The 16,018-nt window shown below is 45.8% G+C and overlaps 1 protein-coding gene across 1 annotated transcript; it reads right to left on the bottom strand.

Moving 5' to 3' along the window:
• nfatc4 (nuclear factor of activated T cells 4) lies at positions 1 to 14,398 on the bottom strand. The gene is made up of 13 exons (XM_071921597.2): positions 13,812 to 14,398; positions 11,562 to 11,722; positions 10,295 to 10,804; positions 9,398 to 9,573; positions 7,769 to 7,931; positions 6,511 to 6,611; positions 5,620 to 5,721; positions 4,891 to 5,078; positions 3,760 to 3,900; positions 3,036 to 3,091; positions 2,559 to 2,685; positions 1,356 to 2,090; positions 1 to 284 (listed from the first exon to the last, which is right to left on the bottom strand). Exons 1-13 carry the CDS (start codon positions 13,993 to 13,995, stop codon positions 214 to 216), a joined length of 2,715 nt encoding a protein of 904 aa, XP_071777698.2. The 5' UTR covers positions 13,996 to 14,398; the 3' UTR covers positions 1 to 213.
• Between the last annotated feature and the right edge of the window lie 1,620 nt (positions 14,399 to 16,018).

The raw sequence follows: 16,018 nt of genomic DNA, 5'->3' as shown, positions 1-16,018 counted from the left end.
TAATTTATATTGAAAACATGTTAAAAACATTAGTCTCCCTTTATAAAACCATAACAGTTACCTATGGTCATAATTACAAACAGTGTCCTGGTAATCAAATTCCCCTTTTCAACATTGCCTTTAATTGGAGCGATGCATCTTAATACCAAGTGCATAAGGAATAGAATGATACTGAATCTCAAACGGGGTGAAGACAGACGAGCAGCGCTGAGCTCAGTGTGGCTGGCTGTCCATCTGTGAGCCTGACTGGAAAGATCGGATGTCCTCCCCGATGAACTCAGTCACTGTGGGGGGAGAGGAGGAGAAAATCTGAATCCTGTCTGTCCATCCATCCATCCATCCATCCACCTCATACACGCAGTGCCACTGGTACAAAGAGTTTGTTCAGCTTGCACTTTGTTAATGTTTCCCTAGAATTAAAGAGGCGTTAAGTCATCTAAGACCTTTATCAGCCTCTGTTGTGGACAAGTACGAATTTCAACAACATCGATAGACCTTATCTCCTCCTGTCTCTGGCACAGCTTCACCCCTCCCCTCCCACCCCCTTTAGTATGGTGGCTTGTAATTGACACAAACAATCAAAATGTTTCGCAATAGAGAGCTGATTGGAGCAGAGATCCAACAGGAACGTCTGTTGAAGAGGAAATATATCACCATGCAAAATACCACTACTAAAAATAGTAATAATAATATTGCTTTGTCATTTGCTTTTTTTGTCTTGAGAACAAAACTTTTTAGTCTTTGAAATTGAAATGACGGCTGTTCGCTCGTAGCCCTGTGTGTGTGTGTGTGTGTGTGTGTGTGTGTGTGTGTGGTTAGTGGGAGTTTTTGTTCAGTACGAGTATGAGCCGTAAAGTGAGTTTTGAAAGCCAGAAATTTAAGCACAATTATTGGTATTGATCAACTACCAATATCAATCCCCTGCAGATATATTATGGTCATTTTGTGGTACAGGGCAGTGAAAATCCAACTTATTGCCCCTTTAAGATGCATTGTAAACAAGGTAACATTGTCTCAGCTAGTGTAGAATTCCTAGTTACAGGATTGTGCAGCAACGTGGTAACAATGGCTATCAATAAAAACTGAAATTGCCAAACTCACTTAATCAATAGCTCTGCACGCAACCATTCATTCAGCTACTTATCTATCCACCCATCTGTTTACCTTCTCCCTCATCTGTCCACCTTTAACCCATCCATCCATCAATACATCCATCCAATCCTTTTCTCTGTCATTTCTACGTCTGTCATTGCTTTTCTATGTCTGTAATGCATCCATCAAGTTCATCTTACGCACAAATTATTACAATGTTGCACCCATAATGATGAAGATAGAGAAAAAATCGGTTAACTCACCTTCTTCTAACGTGATGTGGTGCATAGAAGGAGAGCTGGTGAACTCCAGCGGACTCTCCTGCATCTTGGAGCCGGCCTGTACGTCCCTCTCTCCCCCCTGTCCCGTCCCCAGCACCCTGCCCTGCGGGTCCCAGCCCTCGTAGTGGGAGTAAGGTACCGGGTAGAAGTCCTGATAGGGGCTCGGGTTGGAGGGAGGAGAGGGACACATCTCCTGAGGATAGGCGGAGTACTGGGGGTAAGGGGAGGTGGGGATGGGAGGCAGAGGGGAGGAGGAGATGGGACTGCCGGCGGGGAACGGGCTGAGAGAGGAGGAGTGGGAGGGAGAGGGCGAGGAGGACAGGTAGGGCGAGTCCAGCCAGGGGGAGGGGGAGGGAGAGGGAGGCTGCGGGGCGCGGGGGTACAGCGGGGGGAGGAGCTCGGTGAAGCCCAGCTCCAGGTTCTCGAAGCTGGGGTGTCGCTCGGACAGCGGCCCCCTGGATCCACCGGGATCCTCGGCCGCAGCTTCGGGCTTGGGGCAGTACTCTTCGTGGTAGCCGGGGGCCGGGTACGGGGGGGAGTAGGCAGAGGGATAGGGGGGCAGGTGGAAGCCCAGGCCCCGCTCCTCGGCTGCGGGATCGCCTCTCAGGTGAAGGCCCCTGTCTGCCCTGCCGGGACCCCCCATAGGGCACAGAGTCCCCCCCTCCAGGGGCAGGACAGAGGGCCGGGACAGCAGGGGGTCCTCCTCTTTGAACATGACTGCAGAGAAAAACAGAAACAGTTAAGATAACAAGAAGGCACTGCACATGCATAACCTTGTGGGAATAATATTCTTATTTAATGACTTGAAAACATTGATGCAAAATATTGTTTATATTGAAGCTTGAAGAGTTATTGTTTCTTTAGTTTTGTTGTGCAGTGGTCAGAAACTCTCTTTAGTTCTCTCAGATATAGAGACAGTACCTTTTTGGGTGTGTGTATGATTGAGTGTATTAATTTGTGTTTGTGTGTATCATTGTGCACATAAAGGCCCTGTGCAGCTCAATAGGTAGAGCATGGCACTAACACTGCCAGAGTTTGTGATTTTGATCCCCACTGCAGCCATCCATACTAAAAATATATGCAGTCAAATTCCCCAACTCACAAATGAATGATTGAATTGAACAAAACCTACTGACAACAGATAGAATAGAGACAGAAGAGAATGAGCTGAGGTTCGACACTCACTGGGAAGGTACTTGAAACAGTGAGTGCTGCTCCTCTTTCTCTTGCCGTTGGAGACGTAGAGGCAGACGGACACGGGCCGACTGACGGACAGGTCGCTGTAGGCCGGGACTCTCACACACAGCGAACACTGGGAGGAAACAGGCGCGGACACACAGCATGTTACAGATCGCACGCTTTAAATGCTTGACTTGCATCCGCTGAATTTAATTATAATTCGGATTTTAATGGTTCAAGGAAATTCAAGGATCAGCTGTAAGGCCTGGCTATTCCTGAAGAGACTGTTCAGGATCAGCTTTGTTTTTTGGACATGTTTTGGACAGTCTTGCAGTCTTTAAGCCTGTAATGTTTCGTCTCCACTGGTCAGGGTTTCGCCGTGCCAGGGCGTCCTATATGGTCAACTAGCAAACATATCACAATAATAAGCACTTCTAACATTTCACTATACTGATACACACACACACACACACAAACAATTACCTCATTGCTGTTGTCTCGGTCAACGTGTGCCTCCTCCTCCCACTGTAATTTGCCATCTAATACATAAGAACATCAGGTAGAATTAATGAAAAGTATAGCCTAGATGCACACACACACACACACACACACACACACACACACACACACACACACACTCAACCACTTTTTAATGAATATCATTTGCTTGTTTTCATGTGCACTGTGTTGCCCAATTGTACAAAAGATTGTATTTGAATTGCATAATTTTGAATTTGTCACGCTCATATTGAACCACCAAATAAAAAAAAAATGTTTTGAATAAATGAATTTATAAATTGAATTTGTAAGGCACAATTCTAAATTGAATACAATGGCTTGGCATGGAATGTGATTATTATTTAATTCAATTTTTAACTACATTTCCAAATTCAGTTTTCTCAGTACAGACTGAGTCCTGAGACACATCCAGGGTTTTAGGAAAAGCAAACGAGCAAAGATTTAATCCACCAACGTCAGAAGGCGTACTTGTACTACTGCTACTAGTTTTCACTAGCTACTTGAAATTTTTGTCCTCGTCTCTCTTTTCTGGACTTTCTATCAGTCAAGAACGCATCAAAAGATTTGCACCAAAAGATCAGAAACATCGTCAGAGAGTATATGTCTGGAATTGGCCACAGTGGCAGGTGAAAATTGGTCTTTGTCAATCATGATTTGATATCCTTCACTCTCCTCTCTTGCCATTTACCTGTCCCTCTCTCCATGAACAGGACTCTGGAGATGGGCAGGAAGTTGGTGCCACTCAGCAGCAGCTCCTCCCCCCCCTCCACAGAACAGGAGGTCAGACTGACCAACTCTATGACTGGCAGCTCCTGAGCCGAACGCTGGGCTGAGAGAGGAGAGAGAAAGAGAGAGAGAGAGAAAGAGAGAGAGAGAGAGAGAGAGAGAGAGAGAGAGGAGAGAGAGAAAGAGAGAGAGAGAGAGAGAGAGAGAGAGGAGAGGGGAGAGAGAGGGGAGAGGAGAGGGGAGAGCAAGAGAGAGGGGAGAGGAGAGAGGAGAGAGAGAGAGAAGAGAGGAGAGAGAGAGGAGAGGAGAGAGCAGGAGAGAGGAGAGGAGAGAGAGAGAAGAGAGGGGAGAGGAGAGAGAGATAGAGAGGAGAGAGAGAGGAGAGGAGAGAGAGAGGGGGGGAGAGGAAAGGAGAGGAGGAGAGAGAGAGAGATAGAGAGGGGAAAGGAGAGGAGAGAAAGAGAGGAGAGGAGAGAGAGAGAGGAGAGGAGAGAGAGAGGAGAGAGAGAGAGAGAGAGAGAGGAGAGGAGAGAGCGGGAGAGAGGAGAGGAGAGAGAGAGAGAGAGGGGAGAGGAGAGGAGAGAGAGATAGAGAGGAGAGAGAGAGAGGAGAGGAGAGAGAGAGGGGGAGAGGAGAGGAGAGAGAGATAGAGAGGGGAGAGGAGAGAGAGAGAGGAGAGGAGAGGGGAGAGAGAAGAGAGAGAGGAGAGAGAGAGAGGAGAGAGGAGAGAGGGAGAGAGGAGAGGGAGAGAGAGCAACAAGAGGAAAGAGGGCGAGAGAAGGTGAGACAAATTCAAGAAAATACCTTCAGTACTACTATATGTATTGCACTCTACAAAGCAAAATCATGTTAATTTGTTAATTTAACTGTTAATTTAAGTGTAAGAATCAATACTATGCCCATGTTTATATAAGTCCACACCCATCAGAGTTCATTTAACACTTTTGATTTAAGACTTTTGATAGTTTTGAACAGCTGACCCAGAGCCATATCAGCTCTATTACTGGTCAAACAAGTCTCCAATCAACATTTGTCAACTCTACATAACTGTCACTGAAAGATCAACACTTAATATCGCTGGACAGCCACTCACAGCATTCGATGGGCAGGGAGGCGACCTGCAGAGCCAGCACCCGGCCGGGAGGGGCAACGGGCGGCGCCAGAGGGAGGTGGGTGCGAAACACCAAGCGCACACGCGTGTTCTTCCTCCCGACGTCCGTCTCTCCTTTCCTCAGCTCGATGTCCGAGTTCCTCAGCTTCAGAATCCCAGCGCAATCGATGCTGAGACACACAGGAGCTTTGTTTTAACCTTTATTTATCCAGGGAAGGTCTGCTGAACATGCATGCACTTAATACAATTACACACTTTTGTTTATTCACTTTCCCCGCTATTATTTTCCTAGCCGGTCCAGCAATTGGAACCAGAAATCTTCCATTTATTATCCTGCTTCTTTAACATGTCGGCTATAATCATCCTCTGTCTGGGTTTAACACAAATTCACAATATACAAATGAAGAGTTTCGTTCCGAAACATCCATTGTGAAAAATTCTGCTTCCTAAATTACATCAGTCAATATTTCAAAATCACAGATGATTCTTCTATCATTTTGTTAGAGGAAATATCAGTGTATTCAAATGGTGGATATCTCATTTTGGAATTAAACTTTTCAAATACAGATGCATGCTAAAGGGTCTCCATGTAATATACTGACTATAATCAGCAGTCAGCCGTCACAAGGCTACCTGGCTGTGTTACGTACACAGACTCAAATCCTTTGCTCTGTAGGCCTGAAGAGAAGAAGCCTGTGTGTCTCTACTCACAGTGCGGTCATGTTGGTCTCGGGGTTGAGGGGGATGTCCAGCAGTTTGGTCCCGGCCTGGACGCTCTCCTGGCTGGCGGTGCCCACCATCTTCCCTGTCACCCTGAGGGGGAGAAATAACTATTAAATAGCCCGAAATATACAGTTTGTACTGCGCTCAATCCCATTAAGCAACAATTTATGGTGACTGAATAGGAGAGAGTGATCAGTAAACGGTAACAATAATGATAACATAAGAATAAAATGTGATGATGCTACTACTACTACCACTACGACTATTACTACTACTACTATAAGTACTACTACTAATAATAATAACACTTTTAATAACAAAGTGGTATATCTAGGCAAGAAGTCACAGGCAACATGCTGGCAACTAGCAATTTATCATTGTACTTGCTGCTGGGATTATACTTGTGAGATATAGTGTGCAGAATTTAACTTTACACTGACAAGAACAAATGCAAACAATTTGGGAATTAAATTATTCAGATGACTGAACTGCAATGAAATATTGAGACAAACCACATGCTTTACATGTACAAGGCGTTGCGCACAATTAATACAATACATTTAGGCATAACCACGTATCTTTGTTCATTATGCCACCTAAGCAAACTGGTCAGTTCAGATATCTGGACTGCAATTACCTTTAAATTTGACCTTTTGTGCATTTAGCTGATGCTTTTATCCAGAGTAATCTTGACTAAGTGCAAAACTATAAGAGGCTAATTCCCAGTTTATCAACATTAGAAGTAATCAGCAGTAAGGTATGCATGGTTAAAGCCACAGCGCCCAGACAATAGATGTGTCCCTAAAATATGTGTCATGTGTCCCTTGAAATATTTAAGTATGCAGGGTAAGAAGTGTTTACAGTACTGCAGCACAGTACCTGTGTATCTGATAGAACGGATGGGGCCTGATGGATCGGTCGTCAGCTGTTCCAACAAACACCTGTAGGGAGAGAGGCTTCCTGTCTGTGTAGCCACACAGCTGCAGAGAGGAAACAAATCACACTGATGAAGCCAGCCCAGCAGCGGTGGGTCTCAACATGTGTGCTGGGATTTCGTTACAATGTTACAAAAAGCAAACATCAAACACAATTACTACCTTTACTTAATTAGAAGTTCCATTTAGAAATTGCATTTAATAAAATATTTATTGTTTAAACAGACTGAACTTCTTACTTAACTTCTTAACTTCTAACTTAGCCTCTTTCAAGAAAGATATCTGTCGTGCAGAGCAACAAACAAACCCTGAGGTCTTTGTAGTCTGTCTTTGTAGTAAGGAGCTCACTGATCTTGGAGCTGTAGAGAAGACCTTGTTAAGACCGTGACGAAGGCTCCCAAGAGCTGAAATGCATTGGTGGTATTTATCTTTGGCAAGCCATGTCATAATAACGGCGTTTTACTGGGACGGAGGTTGACTTACTAACCACTTCAGTCTGACACGGACATCTTTACATTTGTTTGTTGCTCTGCATGAATATTTTGCACGACCCATTCTGAAGAGCAACTGATTATGTGTTTTGCATGTGGACTTTTAACAACGCAGGTAGCGCTCCTTCATTTCATTTTCCCTTAAAGCTGCACTTAAAGCAAGATTTTTATATAAAAATACATCTATACAATACAAACCATCTTATTAGCCTAAATCACAGAGTGGAGCTGCAACAGAGGAGGGTGTCCCATCTCCACTAATTGAGACCCCATAGATTCACCCTTTTTGCCCAAATGAGATTCTGGTGTCAGGAAACTTAGGAGCAAATTACAAACTGTCTCCTAAACAACAGCAAGTAAGCGCTCCGTCCAAAGAAAGCTGGACTCAACATCAGCATCAACATGAGACCTTTTGCCTCTCTCGTCGTTTAAAGCATCACAGACCAGCCGGGTTGGTAAACATGAGCGAGCTGTGTGCAGTTTACTGACATCAAGTTACAGGATTTCTGGGTGTTTAAGTTCAAACAGTTACCTCTCGCTGCCATCTGGAGCCGCCAACGTACAAAGTTGCCTAGCGCTGCTTTAAGAAATTTGCTTTGCCTTGATTTTGCTGTTCTGCCAAAATCTGTACTGTCACCAAAAAGGTTGAAAAATATTGGCCCACAGCTTACTTTAAAGTGAAAGCTACTTAAATCCTCAGGTTTGGGTTACCTTGACGACAGGATGTCCTGCTGGTGCGGCCTTCACGGCCCCCCTGCTCCCCTCCGTCTCATAGTGGGCTCTGTGGTGTGGGCGGGGCTGCACCTCGAGGCGCAGCTCGTATTGGTCAAACTGGGACGGCAGCGGCCAATCAAGCGGCGGCAGGGCGTTAGACCTGAAAGTGCGTTGGGTCAGTTAGATTGATGGTTTTACTCGCAGCGAAAGATGGGAGGGGACAAGATCTCCAACTTTAACACACTAGGTGAGGATGCATGCCAGGTAATATCTCATAAATATTCATGAGTTGGGGGTGGGTCTTCTGGGTAACATGGGCTGTGATTGATCAGATAAAACCTAATTAATATGTAGTTAATCATGTTTATGCATCAGGCGGATGGAAACAATTCTAAGGTCCAGATTAATTGAGATTATGTTGGGAGAGCAATCTGTATATTTTTTTGCACCTCAGCTGCTTGAGCTAAGAACGTCTTAGTTTTCGTCTTATTCATAAAGAAATGATTGAAGAAATTGATGAAATCATACAAATCAAGTTGTGATGCAAACAAGCCCTTGAAGAGAGCGCTGCCAAGCAAACAGCCCCATTCGCCAGCACTTGCAAGAACAAATTGTGTGCTTCAGCTCTAAGACTAATTCACCAAGGCTGGCACCCGCGCACTAAGGCACCCTTCAGATTTGGAACGTTCTCTGAACTGATTTGAGACTCTAGGGTGGAAAACCCTCTCCTTTGACTTGCTGCCTGCATGATCATGTACTTCTAAACTACAACAGAACAACAAATGTTCCTAATGTTCATAACCAGTGTGGACTGATCCCTTGGCAAAAAAAATGTCAATATCTACTGTAATGACTGTAATAAAACTATGTTGAAGGGCTGCATTTCTCAGAGCCAGAAATTGCATCACTAGTATCTTTTCTGGTCTTCATCTGGAACAAATACTTTTTGTTTGTTTTTTTAATGAAAGACAACCACAGTGACAGATTGCAAACATATTGCCTGGTACCGTGTAACACAGTAGTTAGCTAATTTTGGTGAGCTTTCAATCCCTTTCTTATGAGCAAGTTATACATATACATGGGAGGGTAGGTGGCCTTGCTCATGAGCACTTTGAAAACACACAGGAGACACAGGAGTGAACAAGAGTGTCATGCCAAGATATCAAAAAAAAAAGTGACACAATCTTTGCACAAAATTTAAGTAACGTGTGTCACTTTCAAAAGAATAGTAGCTAACTTAAGTTGACAACATCATACCACTTACACAGACTGGATTCTCTCTGGTTAACAGATCATTTATAACGAACATCAGGTGATCAGTTCTCTCAAAGATGGATATACTATATGTAGATACAGTGAAAAATGTATTAACCCCTGCACTTCTGAAAAATGTTTTTTAGGGTGCTGGAAAGTGAAGGAAAAACTAGACCGCACACCAAGTCTAGAAAAAGTTCCTTTATTTTACATGAGATAAAAAGCTCAGGAAACATTAGAAAGCTTAGAATGGTTCGCTCTTAAACCTTTTATCTCATGTAAAATAAAGGAACTTTTTCTAGAGACAGGCGTGCGGCAAAAATCAATACTTTGCAGCAGTGGATATACGTAGTGTTTTGTATGTGTGCTTGCCTGAACAGAGGGCTGTGGGCGCTGGCTCGGGTCCGGCCCCAGCCCAGAGCGGGGGGCACAGACAGGTAGTCCATGCCCAGGGAGGGGGGCTCTCTCCTGGGCTGGTGGATCTCTGGCAGCGGGCAGGGGGAGCCGTGGCCTGGAGCCGGCTCCTGATCCACCTCCCTGGGAGACAACTGGAGGACAAAAACACACATGGTCACAACAGAGCTGGGTCACGTGTGGTCGTACAGAAGATTTGTTTTAATTGTATGGGAGATGGGTGGGGTTTAGCACAGCAGAGCAATTCACTGTGTGTAAGATACATTGTCAATCAAACGAAAGGATACTGAACTAAGTTTCAAATAGTCTAAACTTCATGGCCCTCATTGTCAAGGCATATTGATCTATAATGTGCTTCTAACAAACACTTTGTTCACAAAATGCTTTAAAGGAAATGAAGGACACAAACACAGATACAAGCAGGCGATAGTACAACAAACAGGAGGTAGACATCACAAACTCCAAGAGATGGGGTCCAGAGAGGTCCAGTGTGTGTGTGCGTGTGCGTGTGTGTGTGTGTGTGTGTGCACATGTGAGGATATTGCACTGTTCTATGTGGCAAACCTTAGTTATCGAATTATTTGCAAATACTATTTGACCGAGGTCTGGATCATAAAAGTCTATTTTATGAATCTCTCATATGAAGAGATGACTGAATTCACAATGAAATTACACTATTTCTTTCAAATACTATATCATCTACTATATCATACTACACTATTATATCATACTATACTATATCAAACTATATCGAAGTTAAACACTGCATTCTCGTTATGATAATGTGAAAATAAAATGAAAGAGCCTAATTCACTTATTGCAGCAAGTACCCACAAACCAATGCAGCCTCTTCACCTGTTCCAATGACGTCTTCCTGGTTTTCTGAGGGATGCTGAGCTCACAGCTACTGGGCGGAGCTTGTGACTGAGGGGCGGAGTCACCGCCCTCAAGGCTGCAGCCGTGGAGCTCCTCTGAGTAGCTGCCCCTCCGTGAGACGCAGGGGGAGGCCAGGGGCGAGTTTCTGCGCTTTTTCCCCCCCGGGGAAGTCGGCCTGGAGGACGGCGAGAGCCCGAAATTGACGGTGGCCTCGTTCAGCTCCTCCTCCTCCACCAGCAGCGAATCGCAGCTGGAGGCGGGGCTGAGCCAGCCGCGGGAGGAGGGGCTGGAGGCGGGGCTGGGGCTGAGGGAGCCGGGGCCTCCGTCGCGGTAGGTGAAGGGGTCCAGCAGGGGGAGGTAGAGCCGCTCTCGGTCCCACCCGCCGCCACCGCCGCCCGTGTCCCAGTAGCTGGAGCTGGCCGGGTCATCTTCAGGGGAGATGGTGGTTATCTGGATGCTGGGACACTCGACCACACGAGACTCTGATACCTGGAGGGAGGGAGAGAGAGAGAGAGAGAGAGAGACTTCAGTTTCTCAGATTTGGATCACTTAGGGTGCGATCACACCTACAGTTCATTTTCTTTGGTTCAAACCGTAGTGGAAAAGTTAACTCTGTTGCATTTTTGTATGTGGGTTCATTTTGTTTCACACTGCCCAATTACAAGGGAACCAGGGCTTGTAAACAAAAGTCACATGGACTCACAAGAGGCTCGTTTATTGGACAGAGTTTTGGTAACCTGTCATCCCGCCAGGTTAGAGAGTTTGGCAGCAGAGGGGGAGTCAAAATAAATCTGATTCCAGTTCCTGTAACTTCAGCTGAACATGATGGACTTGTCTGCGCTTTTTGCCGTAATTCACCTTCTCTGGAGTTCATACCGGTTAAGAACACATGAAGAAATAGCTGAATATGAGCATCAGTTCAGACTGCGCTTTGCCCTCGGCTCATTTTGTTCTTCTAGGCTTTCCAAAAATGAGGAACTGCTGGCTATCAGATGTAAACATCCGTCTTCTTCTACCCATAAAACCTTGCGTTTTGGGGTCGTTTCTTGTAGTTGGTTCAGCTTACCTACTTACTCCTTACGAACCACACCGCAGTTCTCTTGGAAGAGGACTGAGACTGTATTTTCAAGCGTCTCAGTGTGTTTATTTGGTGTCACCTGAGTTCAAATGGCATCGAGATCTATCAACACTGATAAGCAGTATTTTGATCATCAGTTTTCCTCAATATAAGTCTCTGATGTCTCACCTGTACGGAGCGTGCCGGCAGGCTCTCGTAGGTCCCGCTGAACTCCCTCACCAGGGCCCGGCGGGGGGGCGGGGAGTGCATCCCAGCCCGCTGATTGGCTGAGGATGGCGGGCTGGGGATGCTGATTGACTGGCCTGCATGAGTGGCAGCCAGGTGGTTGTCTGTAACCAACAGAAATAATTATCAGATCGAGTGTGAGGAAAGATAACAAACAATTTTACCAAATAAAGGATGGGAGGTAGACAATGAAACGGTGGTATTGCTCAATTTTTCATTCTTTCCATAGATTTCTCTTTTTAACCAGTGCAGGACACATATTGAACACACTTTTCCACATTTATACAGTTGGTGGTATAAGTATTGGGATAGTGAACAAAAGTTGGTCTTGCTTGCTGTTATTGTATAACATGAAGGCCGATAAAGACTGATAATCAAAAGTTTACTGTTCATTTTCTTAATATTCGCCTTTAAATGTGAATTCTAATCACATCATTAAGTCTACCTTGGGCTCACTGATCCGAACGTTCGAATACCCAACTCTGTTGCTAAATATGTCTCCGTATGAACATGATTTTGTACTTTTCTCTATTTATTATTTTATTATAGTTAACATTCTCAAGAAAACTTATTTGGATTTTGCCAAATGACCATCCAAGTGAGGACATGACCCCTCCAGGCCGCAGATACCACCACAGCCTTTCCCCAGTGTGGTGTGGCAGGCCGTTGGATCAGCCTCCACACAGAGCCAAACAGTAGTTAGTTTGTAATGAGCGGGTCTCCAATTGATCATTGGTGCGCTGTAGGGGCGGTGGGGAACCAGGCAATTTTTGGGCAACGCAGATACGCGATTGCAACTGCCAAGAAATTAAGACTCAGGGTGAAAAATCTCTTCAAATGTTTCCTGGCAACAAAATATTTCTAAGTGATTAAAGCTGCAGTGCTGAGGCAACTCCTCGATTGTTGGATATTTCACATGAGAAGATCATTTAGATTCTTGCGGACAAACCAACGCAGGAGTTCATGAACGGTCAGCTACCAAAACTGGCTTACAGTAACGGTAGTCGCGATCAGTTTCTCCCTTTCATTTGGAAAAACATCATCTAAAAATGTTCCAACGGATCTACAACACTTTATTCCGTGTCCTGGGTTGAACCTTTCACAGGCAGTAAAGTTGCCCCTTTCAACCAGATACTGAGGACTCTAATGAACTTCTGTGGAGGTGTTCGGGCTGAAAAGTGAAAACTCTCCTCCAAAAGTGAAATTTTGCTTTGAGCGGTCTGGTGTAACACTGTGGCAGCTTCTCCTGTACTTCACTTTCATGCCTAGGGTGTGGTAATACGACTGTATGCCAGTGTGGGCGGGAAACAAATGAGAGGGTGGATGTGAGGTGTGTGTGTGTGTGTGTGTGTGTGTGTAGACTAAAAAATAGGGAGGGGGGGAGGTGTGTATGTGGTGTGTGTTCAGTACACAGAGGTTGAGGTTCCTTCCCAGATGGCAGCTGTTAACTCTACTCACACGCACAGCTGATTAGAACCACATTGAGTCTGGGCTACACACACACACACACACACATACACACACACACACATACCCAAATACATACACGCAAATGCACTCACACACACACGCATAAACACAGGAATACAGTAGGATATACACACACACACATGAACGCACAGGCACACAAACACACACGCAAATTCACACATGCATAACACACACACACAATAAAAATATACTCATGCTCACATGCGTACAGAGACAGGCACGCACCACACACACACACACACAAACACACACTCAAAATCACACACAAACACAGACTACATAGCACATGCAACCACCATACACACAAGTTTCTCTCTCTCTCTCTCACACACACACACACACAATACAGTGAGCACAGGCATGCAGTCGAAGGCCTACAAGAGGATGCACATCACAGCACATGCAACCGCCACACACACACACACACACACACACACACACACACACACACACAGAGAGAGAGAGAGAGAGAGAGAGAGAGAGAGAGAGAGAAGCAGAATGCAGTTTTCTCCCAGAGAGAGACTGAGAAACAAAAAGATAAAGCTTGAGATACCCAACAGTAACAGTAAACACATTGTGAAGCCACATCACTAATGTTCCCATCATGCATTAGAAGCCATGCAGTGTCAGACCATTCAACATCCCCAGTGCGCAGAAAACCCGTTCAGTTCAGCACGTATTATCCAAGAAAAGGACTCTAACCGAGGCTGCTGGTGGAGTCCAGGTGCAGCAGGGCGCCCTCGCTTTTCTCCCCGGGAACGGCGCTCTCCGGCGGGGCTACGCGCACCGGGTTTGGCCCCTGGATCTGACGCGGCGGGTCCTCCTCAAAAACCAACTTGAACTCGAACTCGCCCTCCTCCCAACCCGAACCCGGCGCGGCCCCCATCCCCTCAGCAAAGACAGGATACAGATACAGATACACTGATATCTGCCTGCGTCGGATACAGCGACAATGTCCTTGGTGCGCCTCAAAAAAAAACAGACAACCACTTTCCCCGAGATATTCCCAAAACTGTTGAACGCGTCCTAGGTGTGTGCCATTGCGCAAATATCGCTCCTCTAAGAAGGTTTTGGTATAACTTCAGCAACTTTTCACAATGTTCCCAGGCGATGAGGACTGGCTGCTCGAATACTTGTTAAGTTTTTCAGACTTCATGCCTTGCGGTCCAAACTCTTCGGTGATACAGCCTATCACAGATCTAACCGAAACATATCTGTGTACGCTGTCGGGTCTTTCATTCTCGCTCTCTCGCCATCCTTTCTTTCCTCCCCGTTCAAGGAAAAAAAAGTTTATCAAATATTTTTGTCGTCCTTTACCCTTAATTGCCTTTGGGTGGGTTTCCCAGCCCCAGTTGGTCCGTTACTCATTCCCCATAGGACCTTCTGCTTGTCAGTCACGAATCCCCCTCCCCGACCCCCAGCCCCCCCCCCTCCCCCCACTGTGGAGGTTTCTCTTCAGTCAGACTCATTTCATTTCACTGCTAACATTTACTTCTCATACCAGAACAAGAATAAATCTACAATACACCTTCCCAACATGGTTATTCTTTACAAATCACATCTTATCCTGCATCATCTGAGATTATTTTCCTGGTGCCTTCCCCCCCAAAAACTGAACCTTTTGTCCATTATGTTGCCACCATCCCGGCATCAATAACCGTGTGGCACACTTTTAGGGTCAATACAATACAATTATCATTCCAATCATGAGCTGGACTCACGGCGAGCCGCTCACCGTCTCCAAAACCTGGTATTGTAGGCCAGCTGGCCACGAGGGCCGCGATGTTAACTGTCAGTTAGTGAACATAAGAGGGCCTATTTCCTGTGGCGTTGAACATGACAGCCCCCCTTTTTGGCTGTCACTCTTCCTTCTCCTCCCCCTTTTTGCCCCCCCGTTCCCTCCTCCACCTCCCTCTCTTCTCCCCACCGACTCCTTGTCCCTCCTTCTCCGAGTCTTCCAGGCTCTCCTTCCCTCCCTCCCTCCTTTCCCCTCCTTTCCCCCCCTCTCTCTTTCACTCTCCCTCCCTCCCTTCCTCGCCTCGAAAGATCTGTTTCTCATTATCCTCTGTAGTCTGCTCTCTGTCTGAGTCGGGAGACGAAAAACTTAAATAAACACTCTCTCTCTCCTTCTCCTCTCTCTCTCTCTCTCTCTCTCTCCTCTCTCTCTCAGTGTAGCTCCTTATTCGCCCTCTCTCCCCTCTCTCTCCCCTCTCTTTCCTCCCCCCCCCGCCCCCCCCCCCTCCAGTTCTCACAATCATTAAGCTTATGTTATACTGGTGTGTAACTGGGGGCTTGTTTCACTCTCTCTCTCTCTCTCTCTCCCTCTGTCATCCTCTTGGGGTTGTGTGGGCAGGCCTTGTATCCTGGAGTGTTGTCAAGATGTTGCAGTCTGGTTGGGTAAAGGAAAAAGTGCTACCAGTTCTATCAAAGCCTCCACTAACTAGTCTTTACAGAAGCATCCTGTATTAACTGATGTGACGCACTCCCTCTTTGTTTCCCTATAGGCAACATGGCGCTTTGCATTTCCAAGGCAGCCCTGTTGCATTGCATGTTTGTTTACGTGTTGCTGTGTCTCTGTATTGCTGTGATTGCCTATGTTCCAGTGAATCCACGTGCCTGCAACTGGCTAATAAAGCTGAAGTTGAACGTAAACTTGAAAAAGCTTCTTATGTGCAGTTAGACTCATTTTCAATAGTTTAGACACTGGCCGGCTTTCGAAATGGAAAGTTTTGGGGTGTTGAAACTGAAAATCTAAAAGGCTTTGATAGTCCTTGTGGTGCTGTTAAATTATTTAAAGGTACTGTTGCAGTGTGATGGATGTGTGCAGCACACTGGAGGAATGGTTGAATGTCAAGTTTATGGGAGGAGGGAGGAGGAGGAGGAGGATGAAGGGCAGGAATGATTCCTGT

Source organism: Centroberyx gerrardi, chromosome 13, assembly GCF_048128805.1.
Source record: "Centroberyx gerrardi isolate f3 chromosome 13, fCenGer3.hap1.cur.20231027, whole genome shotgun sequence".
Taxonomy (NCBI): Eukaryota; Metazoa; Chordata; class Actinopteri; order Beryciformes; family Berycidae; genus Centroberyx; species Centroberyx gerrardi.
The sequence above is the reverse complement of the archived record's forward strand: the minus strand, read 5'-3'. Positions and strand labels throughout refer to the sequence as shown.

Bases quoted from the DNA above. Each gene is read 5' to 3' on its own strand.
- nfatc4 (XM_071921597.2), bottom strand. From the start codon at position 13,995: ATGGGGGCCGCGCCGGGTTCGGGTTGGGAGGAGGGCGAGTTCGAGTTC. The intron at 6,612-7,768 runs GTAACCCAAACC...TCCTCTCTGCAG, and splicing joins CAGGACATCCTGTCGTCAAG to CTGTGTGGCTACACAGACAG. The intron at 3,092-3,759 runs GTAAATGGCAAG...CTTATGTATTAG, and splicing joins GTTCATGGAGAGAGGGACAG to ATGGCAAATTACAGTGGGAG.